This window comes from Bicyclus anynana, chromosome 20 (genome assembly GCF_947172395.1).
Source record: "Bicyclus anynana chromosome 20, ilBicAnyn1.1, whole genome shotgun sequence".
Lineage (NCBI taxonomy): Eukaryota > Metazoa > Arthropoda > Insecta > Lepidoptera > Nymphalidae > Bicyclus > Bicyclus anynana.
This window is the reverse complement of record NC_069102.1, coordinates 7,839,860-7,863,296: the sequence shown is the minus strand read 5'-3', so window position 1 is coordinate 7,863,296 and position 23,437 is coordinate 7,839,860. Positions and strand designations below refer to the sequence as shown.

At 37.6% G+C, this 23,437-nt stretch overlaps 1 protein-coding gene across 1 annotated transcript in view; it reads left to right on the top strand.

The window, feature by feature from the left end:
* The window catches only part of LOC112045150 (thrombospondin type-1 domain-containing protein 4), a 107,806-nt gene that overhangs the window by 56,925 nt on the left and 27,444 nt on the right, over positions 1–23,437 (top strand). Inside the window, exons 5-7 of the mRNA XM_052887916.1 lie at positions 3,380–3,506; positions 6,846–6,948; positions 7,079–7,209. Of these exons, the coding sequence (XP_052743876.1) occupies positions 3,380–3,506; positions 6,846–6,948; positions 7,079–7,209 (361 nt within the window). The remainder of the gene's footprint in view (positions 1–3,379; positions 3,507–6,845; positions 6,949–7,078; positions 7,210–23,437) is intronic.

The window sequence follows — 23,437 nt, the reverse complement described above, 5'->3', positions numbered from 1 at the left end:
TTGAGAGGTAGCTAGTTTTAAGGATCCAGACCCTCAACTGCTTATGTAAGGCCCAAGGTTGCCTGGAAGAAATCGCTACAAAATCGCTTTGTATCCTACTTCTGTGCTATACTTTTTTCTGTCTTATTATCTGTTTTTCTTATGTTGTAGTGTACAAATGAAATATAAATAAATATATATAAAGTATATTTTTTTATATTTTAATCGGCGTAATACGAGAAATGATATCCCAATTTGCCAGACACTTGGCTCCGTGGCAACTTCTCGCTGAAGACCCTTAAAGTTTCATATTAAATAGTGTTCTTCGAAGGATTGCCGCGAAGCTAAGTGACTGGTGACTGGGAATATAATTACTCATATTATGCCGAGGAAAACATAAAAAAATTACACTTTATACTTAGACAGTTGAGGGTCTGGTCTGGTCATCCTTAAAACCTGCTACCTCCCAAAGCCACCACGGTCCAAACTCCATAATTGGCTACCGTACTTAAGGTAGGAGCATGAGCTGACAAACTTACACCTTTTATAAAATGACGAAGGTCTAGAATTCACAGGCTCTCCGACTATTAGTATCCTGCTGATAGGGGCCGGGTTGCCGGTGTTACAAACCAGACAAATTAGCTCCGGCCTCATTTGTCACTGCGTCCTAACGACAGGAGGCGCATTTCATTGGCCGGGTAATAACAGATATGATATATTGTATGATTCTTGGATTTTGAATTACAATCGTTATAGTCTGATCATAAAGCTGTTGGCTGTTACTGTAATTCTAGTATGTGACCTTGTACGAGTCTTTTTTTTATATTCTTTACAATTTAGCCCTTGACTACAATCTCACCTGTCTCACACGGAAAGTAGTGATGCAGCCTAAGACGGAAGCGGGCTAACTTGTTAGGAGGAGGATGAAAGTCCACACCCCTTTCGGTTTGTACACGGCATCGTACCGGAACACTAAATCGCTTGGCGGTACGTCTTTGCCGGTAGGGTGGTAACTAGCCACGGTCGAAGCCTCCCACCAGCCAAACCTGGACCAATTAAGAAAATCTGAATCTGCCCAGCCGGGGATCGAACCCAGGACCTCCGTTTTGTAAATCCAACGCGCATGCCACTGCGCCACGGAGGTCGTAAATAATAATAATCGTCTGTTATTGATTATCCACCTTTAAATTAGCGACCCTCACCGGCTTCGCACGGGTGCTATGTACGAGTAGATCATCATCTCTTTCCCTTATCCCACTTAAGTGGGGTCGGCAAAATATGTCAATCTTTTGTTTTGACATATTTTTAATGGTTTTGACTGGCGATTTTATGATTGGCCGCCAGCCTGACGTCAACACTTCTTGGGAATTCTCAGATAGGTGGATTTTTTGATGAATGTGAGTAAACAACTACAGTATAATGTGTTATGTTGTTACCCATTTGATACGTTATATTTATATGTCGTTATCAATCCATATTCGGGTCGCTGCTGCCAATAGTCAACCACGCTGGCCCAATGCGGATTGGCAGACTTCACGCACGTAGAGGATTAAAAAAAATCTCTGACATGCAGGTCTCCTCACGATGTTGTATATGACCTCTGCCTCCGATTCCGGAGGGTGTAGGTTCGAATCCGGTCCGGGACATGCACCTCCAACTTTTCAATTGTGTGCATTTAAAAAAAATTAAAAATCACGTGTCTCAAACGGTGAAGGAAAACATCGTGAGGAAACCTGCATACCAGAGAATTTTCCTATTTATCTGCGTGTGTGAAGTCTGCCAATCCGCAATGGGCCAGCGTGGTGGGCTAACCCCTCTCATTCTGAGAGGAGACTCGAGCTCAGCAGTGAACCGAATATGGGTTGATAACGAACGAAGCTAACCCCTCGACCGAGGCAGTTAATAAAATTGTAATTAATTACATACAAATAAAACAAATCTATAAACATTTGATGTAGCTAAATATTTTTTTTATAAGGACTCGAGTTTACAAGTGCCATCGATAATATCAAAGTATCATTAAATTAGATTACCGAGTTTGGAGTTATTTGTAACGCCGCCCGTTAATATCGTTGCAGGAGCCTTTGATGTTGCCGCCCCAAACGCCTTGTTCTAAATCGTTAGCGCATCAATGTAATTAATAAGAGCGGTGTGATTTATATGACCTATATGAATAAATAAATTGTTTTTTACGGTACTTAACAAGTCTTAGAATATTTTTTTTATTTAATTACTCCTCCGAATCGTAATCCTCATGTATGTAGTCATGTGTGAGGGTCATGACCACCTCCATCTCTGATCTTCTTCCTTAGGATATTATGCCATCTTGTCGAGTGTTTTTTTTTTTTTTATTCTGTACAAGTTAGCCCTTGACTACAATCTCACCTGATGATAAGTGATGATGTAGTCTAAGATGGAAGCGGGCTAACTTGTTAGGAGGAGGATGAAAATCCACACCCCTTTCGGTATCTACACGGCGTCGTACCGGAACGCTAAACCGCTTGGCGGTACGTCTTTGCCGGTAGGGTGGTAACTAGCCACGGCCGAAGCCTCCCACCAGCCAGACCTGGACAAATTAAGAAAATCTCAATTTGCCCAGCTGAGGATCGAACCCAGGACCACCGTCTTGTAAATAAAAATCCGTCTTATAAATTGGTGTGGTGTGGACCTGTTGAGACCATCGAATCAGTCCGGTGGTTTTTCTTCCACGTTGCCAGTAACAGATTATATTCGTTATTCCTGTTAATGCAGGTAAAGGTACAGAGCCTTTAACGAAGCCCGAGCCCTACGAAATATAGGTGGTTGCTGCGAAGCTAAGTGACTCACAGGGGATGTACCTAATATGAGAAAAAATTATGTAGGTACTTATCCAGATTTTTGTCTCATATTATGCCGAGTAAAGTATAAAAAAATACGCTTTCTACTTGAACGTTTGAGGAGCTGGATCTTTGAAACTGTCGAAACTCCATAAATGGCTACCGTACTTAACTATTGGTAGGGGCATCGTCGTCGTCATCAACCCATATTCGGCTCACTGCTGAGCTCGAGTCTCCTCTCAGAAAGAGAGGGGTAAGGCCAATAGTCTACCACGCTGGCCCAATGCGGATTGGCAGACTTCACACACGCAGAGAATTAAGATAATTCTCTGGTATGCAGGTTTCCTCACGATGTTTTCCTTCACCGATTGAGACATGTGATATTTAATTTCTTAAAATGCACACAACTGAAAAGTTGGAGGTGCATGCCCCGGACCGGATTCGAACCCACACCCTCCGGAATTGGAGGCAGAGGTCAATATCCACTCGGCTATCACGCCTCTTTTTGCTAACAAATTTTAACCCCTTATAAAATGAAGTATATCTGGCTATCGCAGACTCTTAGACTATCTTACTTGTTACAGATCACGTGACTACGCAGTTGTGCCCAACACTACGCTGGACACTCCGACCATCAGGGTTCGAGTGACCAGACAGACGTCACAAGACTGCCTCGGTATATCCAAAAGATATCACGAATGCAACACCGCTGTAAGTAACTTTTTAACCCCTGACAGACAGACAGACACGTGATACTTATAATACGGGGGGTATTATAAGTATCACGTGTCTGTCTGTCTGTCAGTCTGTCTGTGGCACCATAGCTCCCGAACAGATATAGCGATTTTATTTTAGTTTTTTTTTGTATTAAAGGCAATAAAATAATAATTGACTTAATTGCGAGTTGTCTTATATATGTTTGATTGAAATGGGTTGAGCCGTTTAAAAGTTGTGGGGGTTGAAAGTGGGGAAGAATAACCGAATGTCTGCAAATATACTCGAGTGGGGTCTCAAATGAAAGCGCACTGAAAGAGAATATTGACGACTTGATCGAGTGTGTAAAATATAATAATTTAAGTGTGTATAATTAATAATTTCATGACCTTCAACGGTTTTTCAAAATTTTCAATCTTATTGTTTTAAACTAAAATTTTACCAACTAATATTTGTACCAGACTAGCGTAGCCTACTAACTAGCCCGCGACTTTGTCCACGTGAAATTCAGTTTGTCACAAATCCTGCGAGGACCTGTGTATTTTTTTAGGATAAAAAGTAGCCTATATATTGCGGATCCGAGACTTGGGCGCTGACTATGGGCCTTATTAGAAGGCTCAAAGTCACTCAGCGTGCGATGGAGCGAGCTAAGCTTGGAGTCTCTCTCCGTGATCGAATCAGAAATGAGGAGATCCGCAGAAGAACCAAAGTCACTGACATAGCTCAGCGAGTCGCGTAGCTGAAGTGGCAATGGGCAGGCCACTTAGTTCGAAGAGCCGATAGACGTTGGGGTCCCAAGGTGCTGGAATGGCGACCCCGCATCGGAAAGCGCAGTGTTGGTCGACACTTCACTAGGTGGACCGAGGATAACAAGCGGGTTGCAGAGAGCCACTGGACGTTGGCGGTTCAACACTGTTGTGCTTGGAGTTCCATGCAAGAGGCCTATGTCCATCAGTGGACATCTATCGGCGGATAAGGATAAATATTGTGCAACGATCTCATCTAGTAAAAGTTCCATTAAAATCAGTACAACTGTTCCAACGATTCATAGAAGCAGAAGTCATATCCACTGGGATATTACAGCTCTTTAATCATCATCATCAATGTCATAATCATCATCAGTACCTCTCCTCTTCGGCACGGTATGTACTGAGTCGTCGGAAATGAAAAATAGAAGAGAAAGATAGACATAAGGATATGTTTGACGGCCCGACAACATCGTTGCTAACGCGCCGACTATAGATCTATTAAAAAATCACTAAAATTAAAAAAAAAAAACAAAGTAGTTTACGGGAAATAACCTAAGCTTATCCAATAATCGTTAAGATAACGTACTGACTGCATACATACAGAATACGACCAAGTGTCAGGGCACCGGTTTGCGGTTGTCATTATCAAGAACTTGTACACTTATTTATGCTAATTTTAATTTATTTACCTATTAAACTCTGTCAGGGACTGTTTATAGTACTTTGACTTGGCACGAATATGTTGGCATATTCCGATGACCATCGTTATGTTTCTGTTGATGTTCAATTCAATTAACTTGGTACTTAATTCTTGTAAAAAATATAGGCGGTTATAAAATGTGTACAGAATATGTAGTTAATATTTTTTTTCATACTGGTCGTTAATGTAACATTGACCCCTTGGTTACTCTACGCGGTTTTTGATCATGAGATCGCGGGTTCAAGTCCTGCGTCAGTTTTTTTTCCATGAAATTGTCAGCAGCTGTTTCTCCATCTGATACATCTCTTAAATTGTAGACAGTAATGATAAATACGTAGCATACTGGCACTTAAAAATTCTACGACTTACCCTTACTAAAAAAATATATATATATGAAAAAGTTAATAAAAGCATTAAAAATAAAGCTTAATCACCCAGATAAAAAATATTAATAGGTGACTTCCTTTAGACTATGAAGATCTATTTAATTAACCATAGAATGTTCAATAGAAGCATAATGAATGAAAACACACGTATCTAAAAATGGTACGGTAGTAGGTATCAACTACGATTTTTTTTTCAAAACACGTAATCCTATTATGTTTAAATGGGAAGTTATTTAATTTAAACTTGTAAAACAAATTTTTATTTTTATTTGATAGAATTTAAATACTCTTTTAGTAAATACCTCATACACTAGCAAATAAAAACAAAGGCGGAATACTGTAAAAGAAAACAAAAATTAAAGGTTTGATGATATGATACGCAGTTGTGATTTATTCAACCATAACATTTATAAGAAAATTCAAGGTCGATAAATTAAAAAAAGACGTGCATGCGTTACTTTTTAACGTAGAGGATCTAGTATCTATCCATAACTTGGCTAAAGTGCAGGCTGAGGGTATTTCCAGCTGACTGACTAGAAGACGATTAATATATCTTTCCACTTTTTAACGTAAAGATAACCATAGATAGGGCAAACCAAAAAAGCCGAAAGGTCATTTCAGAGATTAGCAAAAAAAACGCGACTTGTTAGTGCAATTACAACGCCGTGAGTATACAAACCTCGGTAAATCTATGAATACAACAGCGATCGAATGTAGTCGCGCGAGCAATTTCCCATATGATTTAAGAGTTTTATGCCTCGTAAATGTTTCCGTGATTGGCATTGTTCGCCTCTAACGGGTAATAAACGTCGGCTTTTTAATTTATTGACTGGATGTTTGTTTATCCGACTACCCACTTGAAAGAAAAACCGGTGTATAATAATTATTATTAATTGTAAATCTTCGAGGGAATTTCAAAAATGCTGTTGTTTACATACGCATGTTTAAAGTGCTATGTATCTATCTGCCGTAATGCTAGCCACTGAATGGCTGGACTGTCGATAAAACTGATCGTGTTGGTCCCGATGTGCCGTCATGCCGATCGCGACCAACACACTATCAGTTTTATCGGCTGTCAGACTGACATTAGTCTACTTTCATGTCCTCCCTGTAAATGTTTAGCTGCACAAACCAGTCTTATTTTGAAATATTATAATACATGATTGTATGCGCGATCACATATCATAGGCGTACTATCTTCTCCCCTTTATAATGATTTTGACGGCCTCCGTGACACAGTGGTATTCGCGGCGGATTTACAAGACGGAGCTCCTGGGTTCGATCCTCCTGGGTCAGATTGCAGCTCACTGCTGAGCATGAGTCTCCTCTTAGAATGAGAGGGGTTAGGCTAATAGTCCACCACGCTGGCCCAATGCGGATTGTCAGACCTCACACACGCAGAGTTAAGAAAAATCTTAGTACTTTTTATATTTTTATTTATTGTAAATAAGTGATTTTTTAAATATATTTTTTAATTAATAATTAACCTTATTGTATGTAGCCCTGTGCGACTGGAGATCGAGATACGCGAGCTGAGCAATGCTCGTCTTATGATCGAAGACCTTTCCGTGGGAGGTTCTATACCTGGGTGCCCTACGTGGACGGTGAGTAAAAATACTGATTAAAAAAAGCAGCAAGGAAAAAGCAAACATCAACTGCTTATTTTTTATTCATTGTTTATTTTAAAGTGCTAATAAAATTGATGGACCATCTGAATTTATATTTCCTGGCCAGGCGAGTCGCCGTGCATGTTGAACTGCCGCCCGCTGGGCCAGCAGTTCTACGCCTCTCTGTCGCTGGCTGCGGACGGTACGCCCTGCACCAGGCCCGGGTATCGCGCCATCTGCGTGCAGGGGAGCTGTAAGGCCAGTATTTGTTGTTATTGTTACATTTCCTGGCCAGGCGAGTCGCCGTGCATGTTGAACTGCCACCCGCTGGGCAAGAAGCTCTACGCCTCTGTCGCTGGCTGCGGACGGTACGCCCTGCACCAAGCCCGGGTATCGCGCCATTTGCATGCAGGGGAGCTGTAAGGCCAGTATTTGTTGCTATTGTTACATTTCTTGGCCAGGCCAGTCGCCCATGTTGAACTGCCACCCGCTGGGCCAGCAGTTCTAGCTGCTCTTGGCTTCGCCGATATCAGAAGTGGAATATAGTCTATGCCCCGATATATATATAGTTTTTACACTTCCTGAACACACAACTCGACATTGTAGATGATATTAAGATATTATTTGTTTAAATAACGTTCGTTGTTGACCACAACTAACATTGAGTAGACTATAAATTTCCTCTTTTGAGCGCCTCATTTCATGCGCCAGTGACACATCTAACAGTATTTAATATCATTAGTTGCAGTATTAAATAAAAGTTCAGAAAAAATAACGCACAGTTACATTTGCAATTTGTGCACTGCGCCAATTACGTGCTTCCTGAAATCGGTCTTATAATCTATTTGCATCAGTATACAACTTATTCTTAGAAATGTAAATAGTGGGGCAGTAAATTACTTAGGGAATTGAGCAGAAATTGCATCTAAGCTGTCATAAATATAGGGGGTTAATAACAGTCAACTCACGCTTGATTGTGAGTACGATATAGCTGTTATGTGATATCTAACGTTAACTGAATTCAACTACACTGTTAAATGGATTGAGAACCTAATTCAGTTTGTGATACGCTTTGTATATCTACTTATGTTAAAATAAAACCAAAGGAGATGGTCCATTTCAGGTCCAATCTTGTTCATCACCAGACCCCTTTTGACATTCACAACACACCTAGATGTCAAGTTCTCATTAATACAAGTTAATGAAGCCCAAACACAAGGTAGCTACTGTAAACGTTAAGGAGTTCTCTTAACTGTTTTCTGTCTTCATCACCAGACTCCTAATGATAGTCACAATACATCTAGATGTAAAGTTCTTATTAATACAAATTCATCAAGCCCAAACACAAGGTAGCTACAGTAAACTGTTGAGGAGTTCCTTTAATTGTCTCTCGGCTCCATTATCAGGCCCCTAATGATAGCCACAACATATCTAGGTGAAAAGTTCTTGTCGACACAAATTAATCAAGTCCAAACACAAGGTAACTGTTGTAAACCGTTAAAGAGTTCCCTCGTGTGTGTTGCGACTCCAGACCTTCGTAAAGTTGGAGTGCTTTAAAGTGGTTAATGGAAAAAATATAAACGCTATAGTTGCCTTTACAATTTTTGAAAGTTTCCCTCGTATTCTCCAGGATTCCATCATTAGATCCTGACATGATTACTATGGGACCAACTGAAAAACATACCCTCTCAAACGAAAAAATAATTTTTCAAATCGGTTTAGGCGTCTTCGAGTAATCGGTGTACATACATTAAAAAAAAAGTTTCCGGCGAATTGAAAACCCCCCCTTTTTTGAAGTCGGTTAAGAACTAAAAAATATCGTTGTCGAGAATACGATTCCAGCACAAGTGTTATACCTAATAATGCTTTGTCATAATTAGTTAAACTTTTTAGTAGTATTAAGTTATTTGCTGTGACCAATTATAGAAGAACCTGTATCGCACTCATAGTCACGAACAAAATTGTCTGTCATTTTCTGAGGAAAACGAGCTTAGATTTGGTATATATCTTATACTAAACTAGAAGTTTTTGCCCGTTTTTCACACCACTCAATTACACAGAATGGTATTTTTACGGAGTTCTTTAACCGACAAACACGATTACAACTATTTAACATCGATACTATAGAGACAGTTTTTATAATCCCATTAGATCTTTGATCATATACTTTGACAGAAAAGTAACATCAAGCGAGGCAGGTCCTATACAATAATTGGTCTGAGGTTATTTGTGATGCATTCTATAAAATAAGTATTTATTTAAGTATTTAGTATAAAAAACACTATCATAAAAGCTCTTACTGTCTCCATATTAGTCTGTTAAAATTTTACACTTGTTCGAACCTTTATCTAAGCTTTGCGGTTAAATGTCACGTACATTTAAGTACTGAATAAAGTACACAGGTGGTTCGTATTCCGTTCTAAACACACTAAACCTATTCTTGCAATAGCCGCCAAACCGCAAAATCGTAACCACAGCCCACGATTTTCAAAATCACCGTAGTTTGTAATCGTATTGTACTGAAGTACATAAAATCAGCATTTGTTTACGATATGGAATTTCTACATTAAACCCTTATTCGGCTCACTGTTGAGCACGTGTCTCAGAATGAGATGGGCTAGGCCTTATTTCACCAACCTAGCTCACTGCATACACTTCACACACGTAATGAATTAAGAAAATTCTCAGATATGCAGGATTTCTCACGATGTTTATCCTTTACCGTTGGAGACACGTGATATTTAATTTCTTAAAATACACATAACTGAAAGTTGGAGATGCATGCCCCGGACCGGATTCGAACCTACGCCCTTCGAATAGAAGGCAGAGGTAATATCCATTGGGCTATCACGTCTATGGAAATTACAAGTTAAAAACAATCCTATCTTCTTTTTAGCAGAAACTAGGGTTATTCAGTCTTGGGCTAATTCTCTGACAGGTTAAATCTGTAGAACACGATATCATTGGGTCACCGATATCTGACGTCACCCAGACGTGGGCTAACTCACGATCTCAGGGGCGCCCAGATTGATACACACAGGCCAACACACCCTTCCCAAACGGCCCTCTAAACCGAGGTGCGAGTCTCAAAGGAGACGCCCTTAGAGAGTCGTTCCGTCCATCTACCCTGCTTCTGCCTTTGGGCCCCATCAGGCGATCATACCCTTCGAATCGAAGACAGAGATCATATCCAGTGGACTATCACGTATATATGGAATTTTTTTAATTTAAAATAATGTATCTTTCTTTTTTAACAGAAAGCAGCGTTATTCTGTATTGATGCTTATAGAACGTGATTTGTATATCGGCTATGTATCCTGAGTAATATGTCTTGGGCTAATTCTCTGACAGGTTAAATCTGCAGAACTTACTATAATTCTTAATTCGATCCCCAATATCTGACGTCACTCACGATCTTGGAGGCGCCCGGACTGATACTCTCAGGCAAAAACACCCTTCCCAAGACAGATGCCGATTCAGAGGAGATGCCCTTAGAGAATTGTTCCGCCCATCTACACTGCTTCTGCCTTCGGGCCCCATCAGGCGATGCTTCTGCGCTCGCCTAAACCTCCTGGTGACACTGTTATGGTCCCATTAAGGAGCCTACGGCACTTACACAATCAGAAAAAAATGTCATTGGTAAAACTTATGACAGATTTATATAGCCTAGTATTACTTACATCGGCCGAGAGTACAAAGCCAAATTGTAGTAACTACCTAACATAAGATATGCGTGCGAATTACATCGTATTGAGGCAATTGCGATTAATTTACCCGCCTCGTTGTGTCAGTCGATACCGCGAAACCAATCGTTAGCTATGATCACAATATATTGGCCACAGATAATAAAATACGTAATTTACTACTGTTTTGACAGTTATGGTACATCCACTTGTACTGCCTAATTGTCTAGGCGTTTATAACGTCTGGGGCTTATTAGGATAGCGCCATGTAGAATGCCGTGGCATTAAAATTTAGGTAGCCACAATTGGGGTACATTGATCCTAAATTATTAACGCTTATACGGAGTTGAGAGATTTTCTGGTTTTCTAGGTATGAAAGACCGTGGAAACAATCATTATCAACCCATATTCGGCTCACTGCTGAGCTCGAGGCTCCTCTTAGAATGGGAGGGGTTAGGCCAATAGTCCACCACGCTGGCCCAATGCAGATTGGCAGACTTCACACGCAGATAATTAAGAAAATTCTCTGGTGTGCTGGTTTTCTCACGATGTTTATCTTCACCGATTGAGACACGTGATATTTAATTTCTTAAAATGCACACTACTGAAAAGTTGGAGGTGCATGCCTTTGCGTGGAGACAATGGATTTTATTAAATCCTCCGTTGCCTAACTATTAGAAGAAATGCGAATGTGATTTGGTTGTTATTTACGCTTACTAATCAACCTGAGGCGTAGATGTTAAATCTCGTGTGCCTCTAATTACACAAACTGTCAACAATGCAATTCATAAGGAAACTTAGCAATGCTGCTTTGAGAAAACGCAAGCGCGACTTGGTTTTTTTTTCATACTTTTTTTTAAGGCACAAAGAAATCTTATGGATGAATCTTTTTAGCAAAATAGTTGAACCGACTTTAAAGATCTATAAAAGCGAAAAATAGCATCGTACCTAGTATGTCTTTTATACTAATCGGTTTCAAGGTGGTGCCATGCTATAAATAAGCTCATAAAGTTCATTTTTGGTACCACTTTCGAACGCTCTCGGAAAAGCCTATGTCCAGCAATGGACGGATACAGAATGATGATAAAAATCGCGAGGAAGATAGTAAAAATAAAACTTGTTTTCCCATACAATCATCAGATTTGTCAGAGCGAAGATTCTAAAGCTCTATTGTATAAATCTGTTAGTTGCTAATAAAAAGCCTAATTGAGGAAAATAATGCTTCGTTTAGGTTCGAAAAGGCCATAGTTTGTAAATATCCTTTAAAAAAAATCTACTATGAATTAACATGACGCCCTGTCAAAACTTCAGCATATGTTAAACTGACACGGTTATTACAGTTTAGATTTAGAACTTGTTTAGGACAAAACAGCGTTGTGCTCTATAAACAGTTGAATAGACGCAACTAAGTAGAGCCAAGGAGAGACGCCTCGTAATCGTAAATTATTGAAAATATTGCTATTGATGGTAACTATGTGATAATGTTTCGTCGAACGTATGTTTATTGCTCATTTAACACTTCACTAGGTCATGTGTTTACAACCAAATTTTAGTGTTTTGCGATAATTTGCTCGCGGGATTTTAATCATGTTTTCGTATGGTAATACTCGTAATGTGTATGGGAACACCCATAGACAGGCCACCGAGTGGATATCGTTCGAGGTTTTATGTATAACTTATAATTCTTTATAATAATCTCATTCTTTTTTAAACTGCCCCATTGATCCAGCGCTTAAATCTAACCGCTGGATCAACGGGGCTCACTATTCGGGGCTACATAATCATGTAGCTGAGTTTGTTGTGGGCTCTTCTCGGACCAAGGCGCCTTTGAAACCCTCGTAACTTTAATTTTAAGTTTTCGACTATTATTACCACCATTAGATTAAATTAAGTTATGACATTAACCTGACCTTTCAAAAGTGCTTGTAAACTGAGCCTAATTGAAATAGATGAATTTTGAATTTTTGTAGTGAATCATGAGGTCCGAGGGTTCGAGTTCCAAGATGGGCCATAAATTAAGTCAAGTTGGTGGTACCTGTGTCTAGAAGAGCACCTCAGTCATTATTAATAAAACCTGATAGTGGTCATTGAAATGAGGAGATCTTCAGACGAACAAAAGTCACTGACAGTCAGCGAGTCGCGAAGCCGAAGTGGCAATGGGCACTTGGGCAGGCCATATACTTAGTTCGAAGGGCCCACGGACGTTGGGGTCCCAAGGTGGTGGAATGGCGACCCCGCACCGGAAAGCGTATTGTTAGTCGACCGCGCACTAGGTGGACTGAGGCAGTAAAGCGGATTGCAGGCGGCTCGAGACCGTTATGCTTGGAAGTCCATGCAAGAGGCCTATGCCCAGCTGTGGATGTCCATCGGCTGATAATGATGATGATGAGAGTTACCATTACAAATATTACGAGAGCTTAACTAGTTAAACTTAGGTAAATTAGTATTGTAGTTGTGGGAAGTTTCGGAAAAGATTACAGAGTTTATAGAACTCTGTCAAAGTGCTTCTGTGGTAACATTAAAAACTTTTAAAGGGCACAATAGAAATAGACACTATTTTGAAAACGATCTTACGTAACTGAGCAGTACATCAAAAGACTATTCATATTCATATAAATGTTTATTAACACCTATTATTACCTAAACCTTAGCAACGCGTTTCGAATAGTAATTATGATTGACTCACTTCGTTAATTCAGCGTGGTGGCGCCACCTGTGATCTCGAGCCATATTTGGCGCGAGTATAGCTTTTATTTTCAAACTAGTAAATCCCGCGGTTTCATCCGGGTAGCTTTCATTCCCGCATACGGGGATAAAATATAGCCTATATTACTCCCTGGTAATGTAGCTTTCCATTGGTGAAAGATTTTTTTAATTTGTCCAGTCGTTTCAAAACTCACTATAAACAAACAAACATATCAATTTACTATAAAAATAGCTGAAACTCACGCGTAATACAACGTCGGAGTATGCCCGACTAGTTTCAAACTCATCACACGCACGATTCAAATTGTTTCGATCGATCGTGCCGCGTTGCAAGAACCAGCAAATGACTAAGGGTATAAGTCCCCGTATAGTTTAGAAAACTAGTCTAGTACTAAATGTGAATAACACTGACGATAGTTTAAATTTTAAAACAAACAAATCACTCCTCTTTATAATATTAGTAATTTTGATTGACTCACCTCGTAAATTCAGCGTGGTGGCGCCACCTATGAACTCAAGCCATATTTGGCGCGAGTAGCGCTTTTATTTGCAAATAGATACCAATTTGAAGTTGTTTACTGAATTGCCGTATGGTAATTGGGCGGCACTTTAAAGGGCATTGGTGGCTATTCGATGTTTATTACCTCAGAATGCAAATGTAACAATCCTTAGGTATTTTGTGATTTGAAGTTTATTGCGTGATTGATGATATAAATTGTACGTTTTGAATGAAATGTTAGGTTTTCTGACTGAAATTGTAGCCAGTTGTCTTTGTCCTATTTTGGATACTGGTAGCGAGAACATTCTAGTTTGCTAAGCACCCAATGCTTTAGGCTAAATAATGTCTAATTTTGTTATAAGGATTATGGAGCACGAGGGAATAATAAGTCTACAAACGTTTTCATTTGACGTCCTCCGTGGCGTATGCGTGGTGGATTTAACAGACGGAGGTCCTGGGTTCGATCCCCAGCTGGGTCGATTGAGGTTTTCTTAATTGGTCCAGGTCTGGCTGGTGGGAGACTTCGGCCGTGGCTAGTTACCACCCTACCGGCAAAGACGTATTATCAAGCGATGTAGCGTTCCGGTAGGATGCCGTGTAGAAACCGATAGAAGTGTGGATTTTCATCCTCCTCCTGACAAGTTACTTCATCAGTTACCATCAGGTGAGATTATAGTCAAGAGCTAACTTGAAGAATAAAGAATAAAAAAATAAAAAAAAACTACTCTTAAACATAACACTTACTCGATTTACAGCGTTACGACCGGTCGTATCCTTAGCTGCTTTTGTGCGTAACTATCGCGCCTCAGGCATGACGTCCGGACGTATGCTCTCTCACAATCAATTTACAATCTAAGCAGGAAAAAAATTAAATTTGGAAATAATTCGGAACTGGTGCCAGTGACTAAATAGTTGCGGAGTAAAATGTTAGCTTGGTGTGGACCTACAATGCTGCTGTCAAGAGGTTATGTTTACTTATAAAATTATTGTAAAGATGTAAATTTTAAATGGTGAAATTGTCATTTGAATCATTAAATACTTAATAAATAATTTGCATGCCAAATTGGCAAGATACATTTACCATCTACATCTACCGACCACCTGTATATATAATGCATGTATCTGCAAATAAATAAATTGATTGATTGATTAAATTATTAAATTAAAAAATATCATAATGACATACATTTTATTTACGTGCAATGTGCATATTATAATGAAATTAAAACAATAAATTGCTCTTTCTAACAAAAGTGTTTTACAAAGTATCTTCAGTTACAGCTCTGGGTAATACCACCTCCATTAAATATTTAATTATTTAAGTCTATTTTATAAAAAAAAATACTGTCATATCTAGTTCCTAAATGGGTTTAGCATAGAACTTTTGTGAAGTCATGTTTTCTATGATGTGTCTACTACCGGTTTGGAAGGTTTGATATTAAAATAGACAGGTAAATCCGGTAACTTTCTGATAGGACTAAAGTCAAGTTGAGGCCAAGGATTCACGAGATTCAACTAAACAAGTTATAGGCTAAGAGCGTGTCATTGTCAGACTTAGTCATTTTATATAAACAATAAGCTTTAGAATAAAATAGCTTGGCAACTATGGACTATAGTACATTTTTATTATTAGCCTAATATTTTTATAAATTTTTCCGGGTACTTTAAGAAATCACATCCCGTTATATCATAGCCAGATGCAGATTTATGTGGCAATCCTGCGAAATATGCCATAAAAGATCAAAATTTAAAGGAAAGTTTTGGCAAGATCGGACATGATTTTTGTCAAAAATTATGCTTTACACCTAGATAAGTAGAGAGATGACCTTCATGGATACTAAGCTAAGCAAATTTATTACCTTAGCCATGGTAAAAACTCCATAGTTGCCTGATGTATATTCGTACGTTTTTCAGTCCTAACCTGAACAACAAACTTGACACAGTGGTGTTCTAATGCTTATATACGAGGTCGATGTATGGCACTACAATGGTGTTAAGGTGTTGCGTGACACGATTTTAAAATAAACGTTTTTCCTTTCTGTTCTCTATTTTTTTTTTTTTCAAAATTAATATTGACTGTTTTTACTAGTATAAACTGACGAAGATTTATTCGTCACATGCTCTTGGTCTATAACACGTATGATGCGTAGAGAGATTGAGGTGAAGCTATCTGTTATAATTGCAGAGACGCCGGCGCCTTCGCTATCACCCATCATTGATTACAGCCCGGAGCCCTATTCTGAGACTTACGATATATTTAGAGTATTCTTTACTTGGTGCTTTGTAACGTTAAATACTATCCAAATTGTTATGCATTAGACAAAAGGAACGCGATGTTGAAAGCGGGTATTGACCATAACTAATAGTAGTTAGGGTAGAGAAATTGATAATCTTGTTATTAAAATAGCTTTACGAAGATTGGAAAGGACAATTCTTTCTTTTCGAAAGCATACGAATGTTGTAAAAGAACTTTTTTTCTATATCCGATCTTCTTAGGCAAACCCTAATTAGATTGAGCTGAGAGATAGGTATTGTGATATTATAAGCTACGTTTAGTAGGTAATCTGTAAAAAGCATATGAAAATTCTTTTAAAAAAATAAAATTTCATCAATTGCAGGTTTGAACTATCGGAAAAACTTATTGGTTCACTATACTTTCACACAAATTTCTTTAAAGATTTTATTTTTATTTGCAATTATTTACACTAACTAAAACCAAGATTGTATTTTTTTAATTAAGATGCCTTAAATTCTATTAACTCTTTAAGCATGTCCAATTTTTCTCTCTTAACAAGTGAAGAATTTGTACAGTATTTTTTGTTTCATATCATGATCAGGTGTGATAGCATTCAAGGGCTAACTTGTCAAAGAATTTAAAAAATACTTTTAAAAAGATCTATATAAAACCATGAATGTATTCAATCTTTTGACTGCACAGAATGACACAAATAATAATAATAATAAATAATGAAGCCTTTTATTTCCACATCAATTTACATTTCAAACGTTTGTTACATGTGTTACTTTAAATTATAATTATATCAATATATTTATTCTAATGTTAGTATGGTTAGTAATCTTCTTGTGATGTGGATCCCGTTCGAGTGAAGGCCTCCTCTTTCTTCTTTCAGTAATCTCTATCTTTTGCGAGAGACATTCTCGCCCTGTCTTGATAATGATGTCATCAGCCCACCTTTTTGTTGGTCTGCCGACGCTTCTCTTTCCAGGAGGACCTTTTCAGTTTGTGACTTTTATGGTCCATCTACTGTCTTTGATTCTCGATATATGCCCAGCCCATATATCGAGAATGACACAAATACCAATACATAATTATTATAATAACACGATGTACCTCTACATTATTGCATTTATCCGAAAATTACCACCCATTACAAAGTAAACTTTATAGCAGTGGTAGTTACTTTGCATTAAAGATAAAGTTAATAGGTTAAGTACCTCTTAGTAAGGTAGTGAGTAGGGTCTAGAAGAACTGAGATAGTGTGAAAACGCATTCACTCCCCATACGGAGAAAATCGTATGCGCAAGAATTAGCGATTACTTCACAGCGAATACAATACGAGGTCCCGGATTTTACAGCAGATGAATATAGAATTACTAGTTTATGCAATTACTTTGGTCGGCTATCAGAATGAATTACTTACATTGTAATAAACTGTCCTACTTACTGCCTTGCTTAGAGTCATAGGGCTGTGCGTATTTTTGTCGACAAGCAATGTCTTTCTTTAGAATGTACGGATTTCGTAGGTTATGATTATTGAAGTCGAAATTATCAGTATGAATACATACAGGGATGTAGTTAGTATCAGGCTCCACACAAAGCGGGCTCCTAAAAGGCGGTCTGAAAGGACGTCTAGCGAGTGTGTAAGTTACGGTGGTGATGATTTCCAATTAAGACCAGATGATCTTGTACCGTGAGTATTGGTGAGTTGATCGGAAACAGTTACGGTTCCGTACAAAGAGCTTAATTCTTAAAATCTTTAGCCAATATGAAGATTCCCTAGCAGATGATTGTTGTACAGAAATACGATGAGTTTTAGACGTTAGTATCAATCGTGTGGTTGTACTCGAAATTAATTAGATGTCTAATTTTCTCACAGCTACAAGGGATAGCAAATCTGAGTGGGTATTTAGATATAATTTTAACTAAATACTTCTACGAGTTTCTGTGAAAAAGTGAGTGTTGTTAGTCTTTTTTTTCTCTTATGTATCCTGCAACTTGGCGACCTGTCATCACAATGAGCCATGCTGTTCTGTATATTGGGTATTTTTGTTGTATTTGAACAGTGCAGCTCCCTTAACTAAGAGAGTCCCAGTCCTCTTTTGCGATAACGATGTTCAATATTCATTTATTTCAATTAGGCTTAGTTTACAAGCACTTTCGAATGGTCAGGGTATTAATGTTATAAGATAATAGTGATAATAATTAGTCGAAAACTTAAAATTAAAAAGAGGGTTTTGACGGCCTCCGTGGCGCGGTGGATTTACAAAACGGAGGTCCTGGGTTCGATCCCCGGCTGGGCAGATTGAGATTTTCTTAATTGGTCCAGGTCTGGCTGGTGGGAGGCTTGGGCCGTGGCTAGTTACCACCCTACCGGCAAAGACGTACCGCCAAGCGATTTAGCGTTCCGGTACGATGCCGTGTAGAAACCGAAAGGAGTGTAGATTTTCATCCTCCTCCTAACAAGTTAGCCCGCTTCCATCTTAGACTGCATCATCACTTACCATCAGGTGATATTGTAGTCAAGGGCTAACTTGTAAAGAATAATAAAAAAGGGTCCAAAGCGCCTTGATCCGAAAAGAACCCACAACTAACTCAGCCAGGTTTTTCCTTTTAAATGATAAGATGGATAACGAAATCATATATATAAATAAAACAAAAGCTTCGTTTTCGAGATACGGAACTCTAAAAATATGGTAGTTGCGGCCACGTTCGGTTCATATTGTTATTTTAACTATTAGGCCACGGCACAATTTCATTTGTTAAACTCATTAGTTTAGTTATCTTTCATCTGCGAGTACAAACATGAATGAAGACATAACTGTCGTAGTAAACTAAAGTGGCGTATCCGTAATTTAGGTATTTGGAGCGATGTTACAAACAGAATCCCATTATATATATTTATAGCCGATCATAAAACATAATTCGTAACCATTGGCATACATCCTCTGGCAGTGAAAACTTTTAAGATATACATTTCGAAAGGGTACCTAATCTTTTAATACAATACGTTGTATTTCCATATTACAAGGGCGATCGTAAATTTTGCGTAAAACACTTTGGTATTATACAATTTTACTAATGGAATCAAATAAAAACTCCGATGGTGATGGACGATATTGTTTGTATTTTGGCCTGTAAATGGGATGTCTAAGGTTCGATTTGTGTTTAGATTATGATTGGAATTTATTACCTTAATCATTTATTACCTTATTATGAGAAAAAACAAAAACTTAGATATTTGTTACGGCACACGCGTCTAACTTTTAAGGTAAAGCTTTAAATTTTCATCTTATTATATGGATTATAAAATATACATGCCCATTCATAGTAAAGTATTATACTAGTTCTTTTGCATAATATCTTAAAAAACTTGTAGGTAACCATTGTTTGCCGTAATCTGAAACGAATTATGATATTTTGAATAGTAAAGTTTCTTCAGCAAACTAAAACCTTGAAAATATATTCTAGTAACAATAAAATTTTATTTATTAATTATAATTAAATTTAAAATTACTTTAATTATTAGTACCAAACCAATACCGTTAATACCCTTTAAACCGAATCACAGCAAAGCTGAATAGCGACAAAAGTAAGTGTGGTATTTATTATTTAACCAGACGATTTTTCCGAATAAACCGTAATGACTTGACGAATTTTATATTTTAATTGTAAACAAAATGTACAGGATGCTCCGAAATTAATGTTGACAGTTTTACGTTTTTAAAACTTAAACGTTTACAGGGAATTTACATACTTACCGCCGCCGGTATTATGGGTGGGTTTGATAAATCACTGCGGAATCGTATTTTCTTAGTGACAAATAATTGGAAATTACAGTGTAGGTAATTTATTCTAGACTTGTTTAAATAATTATAGAGGAAATTTATTACATTTCGTGAGTTTCTACACTTCGGATTTATGTTGATATCTACTTAATATTAAACATGTTAATTTTAGCTTACACTGTTTAGGTTTGTATTGTGTCATGCCGCGATCTCAAATAATTTACAAGTGATCAAATTAACCATTTTTTTAAATTCTGAAGTCCCTTAAATACTTGGTTATAGTTCTAAAGATGCATTGCGACTTTTGCATTTTGAAACTTTTTCCCTAAACATCAGATATTTCATGTCTGACATACCTACCTGAATGCGTTGGGTTGCATTTTGAAAAATAATTGCATCTTGTATAAGCCATTTAATATTAGGTATCGCTATAACTATCATTATTATCAGCCTGTTTTAACGGTCCTTTACAAGGCAAGGTCTCCTTAGAAATATGTAGACCCACCACGCTGATTCAATGAGGGTTGGCGTAATAATTTATTTTAATTATTTTATTTTATTTCAATCACAATGAGTTTTTATCATCATAAACGAGCTCTTGTAACACAACTGCCCAACATTGGGCTGAAATTTTTTAGAAGAAAGAAAAGCTCATTCTATAGCCCTAGGACTCAAACCCAAGACCTCGAGTTCCGAAGCCATGATGATATGTTAGTATAAAATGTTAACATTATGTCCAGCCAATGGTGTGAAGAAAGAATGAACTTGAAAAAAACATCCTGTATATAATAAATGACACTGATAAAAATTTAGAGCATTCTTCTAATAACCACTGCATATTGAGACATCAAAATTCCGAGCGTTCCTTAATCCACCATTACTAACATTGGCCATTAACAAACTATGGTATATGGCACCGGCGGTATTTCGCATCTATTTAATAAGACGGTAATTGAGTATCGTATAAAACAAGAATCGTATCATAATTTTAATCTAAAGATGCATTAACAGTTGATTAGTAGGATATATAGGGTGATTTTTTTCAGAACTTTCAGTTCCAAATTCAAATATTACCAGTACCTAGGTTTCAATTTAGAATCAACTGGGAATTTATTACGATAATTTTCGCATCAGTTTCGATGTCATACGCCTTCCCCTGTATAACACTAACTACACTAAATATATTTTAACATTGCATTTCTGTTATGCTGATGACTTATTTTTCATTTTACACAGACGCGTCTGTATTTATTACTGACTAGCTGATGATCAGCGGTTTGGAAGATAATAAAGAATATTACATACATACATACAAGATACGCGCGAAAAACATAACCCTTCTTGCCGTCGGTTAAAAAGGGTTTGTGTGTTTTCAAATGTGTCTCACTTACTACTATATTCAAAGAGTATTTCTAAACTATATTAAGATAAACACAGGTTAATAATAGGCGTAATCTATGTTATGGTGCTATCTGATTTCATGATATTCATGTATATACTATACATTTGAATATTTATATAATGTATAAACACACATAGACACTACCTATTTAATCCCATACTCATCACACAAGTATTTTCCAGTTGCGGGAATTGAACCCGCGGCTGTGGATTCAGATAGCACAGGGGATGAGTATAGTATATTCCATATGAGAGCTATAGAGATTAGAGGGCCGTGATAGCCCAGTGGAGAGCTGTAATAGCCCAGTCTGCCTCCGATTCCTGAGGGTGTGGATTCGAATCCGGTCCAGGGCATGCACCTCCGACTTTTCAGTTGTGTGCATTTTAAGAAATTAAATAGCATGTGTCTCAATCGGTGAAGGAAAACATCTTGAGGAAACCTGCTTATCAGATAACTTTCTTAATTCTCTGCGTGTGTGAAGTCTACTAATCCGCATTAGCCAGCGTGGTGGACTATTGGCCTAACCCCTCCCATTCTGAGAGGAGACTCGAGCTCAGCAATGAGCCGAATATGGGTTGATAATGATAAGCCATAGGAGGACTAACCACTGCGCCACGCGGCTGTCAAATATTAAATGAAAAGTTCGTGAACATGAAAACTTGCACCCTGTATAGTTTTAGCCAGTAGATGCAGTGGGCTGAATCAGAGTTTCCACATATGAGCGGCGTGGCGCGAGGCTCGACCCAGTAGTGCACGCCTCGCTGCGACGGCGCCGCGTATCGGAAAATCCGACTAACGTGAAATACGAAATCGACAGTCGAAAATACGAAATTAAAAAAAAAAAAATTATCGAAAAAAAAATTGAGAATTGTGATCAGTGACAATTGGTAAAGAATATGTGATATGTGCGAGATTAATTTATTTGAAATGAAAATTTGACGATAATTTAAATGAAAATTTTAGGCTAACTAAACTTTGAAGTTTTTCATGAGTAAATTATGTTGATGATTTTAACCATGTATCTGTTAAAATATGAATAATTAAAATATAATGAACGTTTCGGAATAATCATTAGATAATGATATTGTAGCGTACAGTAGATAAAATATAAATAATTTATGTTATAGTGAAATTATAAAATAAAATTCTAAATACTATTATTTAAAGTAAATTATTATTACTATAGATTCATTTCAAATACAAAATTTTATAAACAAACTTTAAAAATTAATCATTTTAAAAGACTTAAACTAACTTAATTTATGCACGCATGTACTTCGATAAATATTTAATAAACTTTCGTTTACTACAAAAACAACAAAAATAAAAAAAAATATAACATAACGAATTAATAGAAATCTCCAAAAAGCGTGTTGTATAACAAAATTGTTAGTCCACAAAGGCCAAAGTTCGGTGCCGAGTTCAATCAATAAATCGTCGAAAAGAAATGCGTCGTCGTTAATAAATCCCTGCGCCATCGCGTCCCAAAGCAAATAATTTAATTTCCGTTAAGAATCTCTTATCGCCGCAATTACGGGACGTGCTAAGTGATGTAACATCCAATGACAATCCGATGTTAATTTGATGGCTGTCAAACATCGATTTCCTACAAGATGAACCGCGTTGTCGATGCACGGTTGTGTTATTTTTTTTTATTATAATTTTAGACTGGCTTAGAAGGCTGTTACTAGTTATCAGAAAATGACTCTGAGCACTATGCCGTCATTTCTGAGCGGTATATGTGAGTGAATCCGATATAGTAACAGCCTTCTAAGCGTTATTCACGTTGGTTCATTTCACAGGTAATTTTTGTTCAAGGGCTTGTAGTCTATTTAATACTGTGTGAATAAATTACAAGAATGTATCAGTAATTCGATTAGTATAGCTTTTTTGTAGTAGAGCTTTTTGTGATAGAGATCGTCTAGATGTACTACCCTTATTTTTGCCGCCAAGCAATTGTTGTATTGTCTGAAGGGTATTAGGGGCAAGGGCTAGGTTGCATAAGACCTATGTCTCAGGTCGAAGGACGGGCACTGCACGTGTTCATTTTGTTTTTTTTTTATAAAAACATAATATTTGTCTTATCTTTGTTTAAATTAGTCGGAAAAGAGTATAAGGAGTGGATACGACAATAGTCCAGCGGGTGGGGATCGAACCACCACCTCTCGG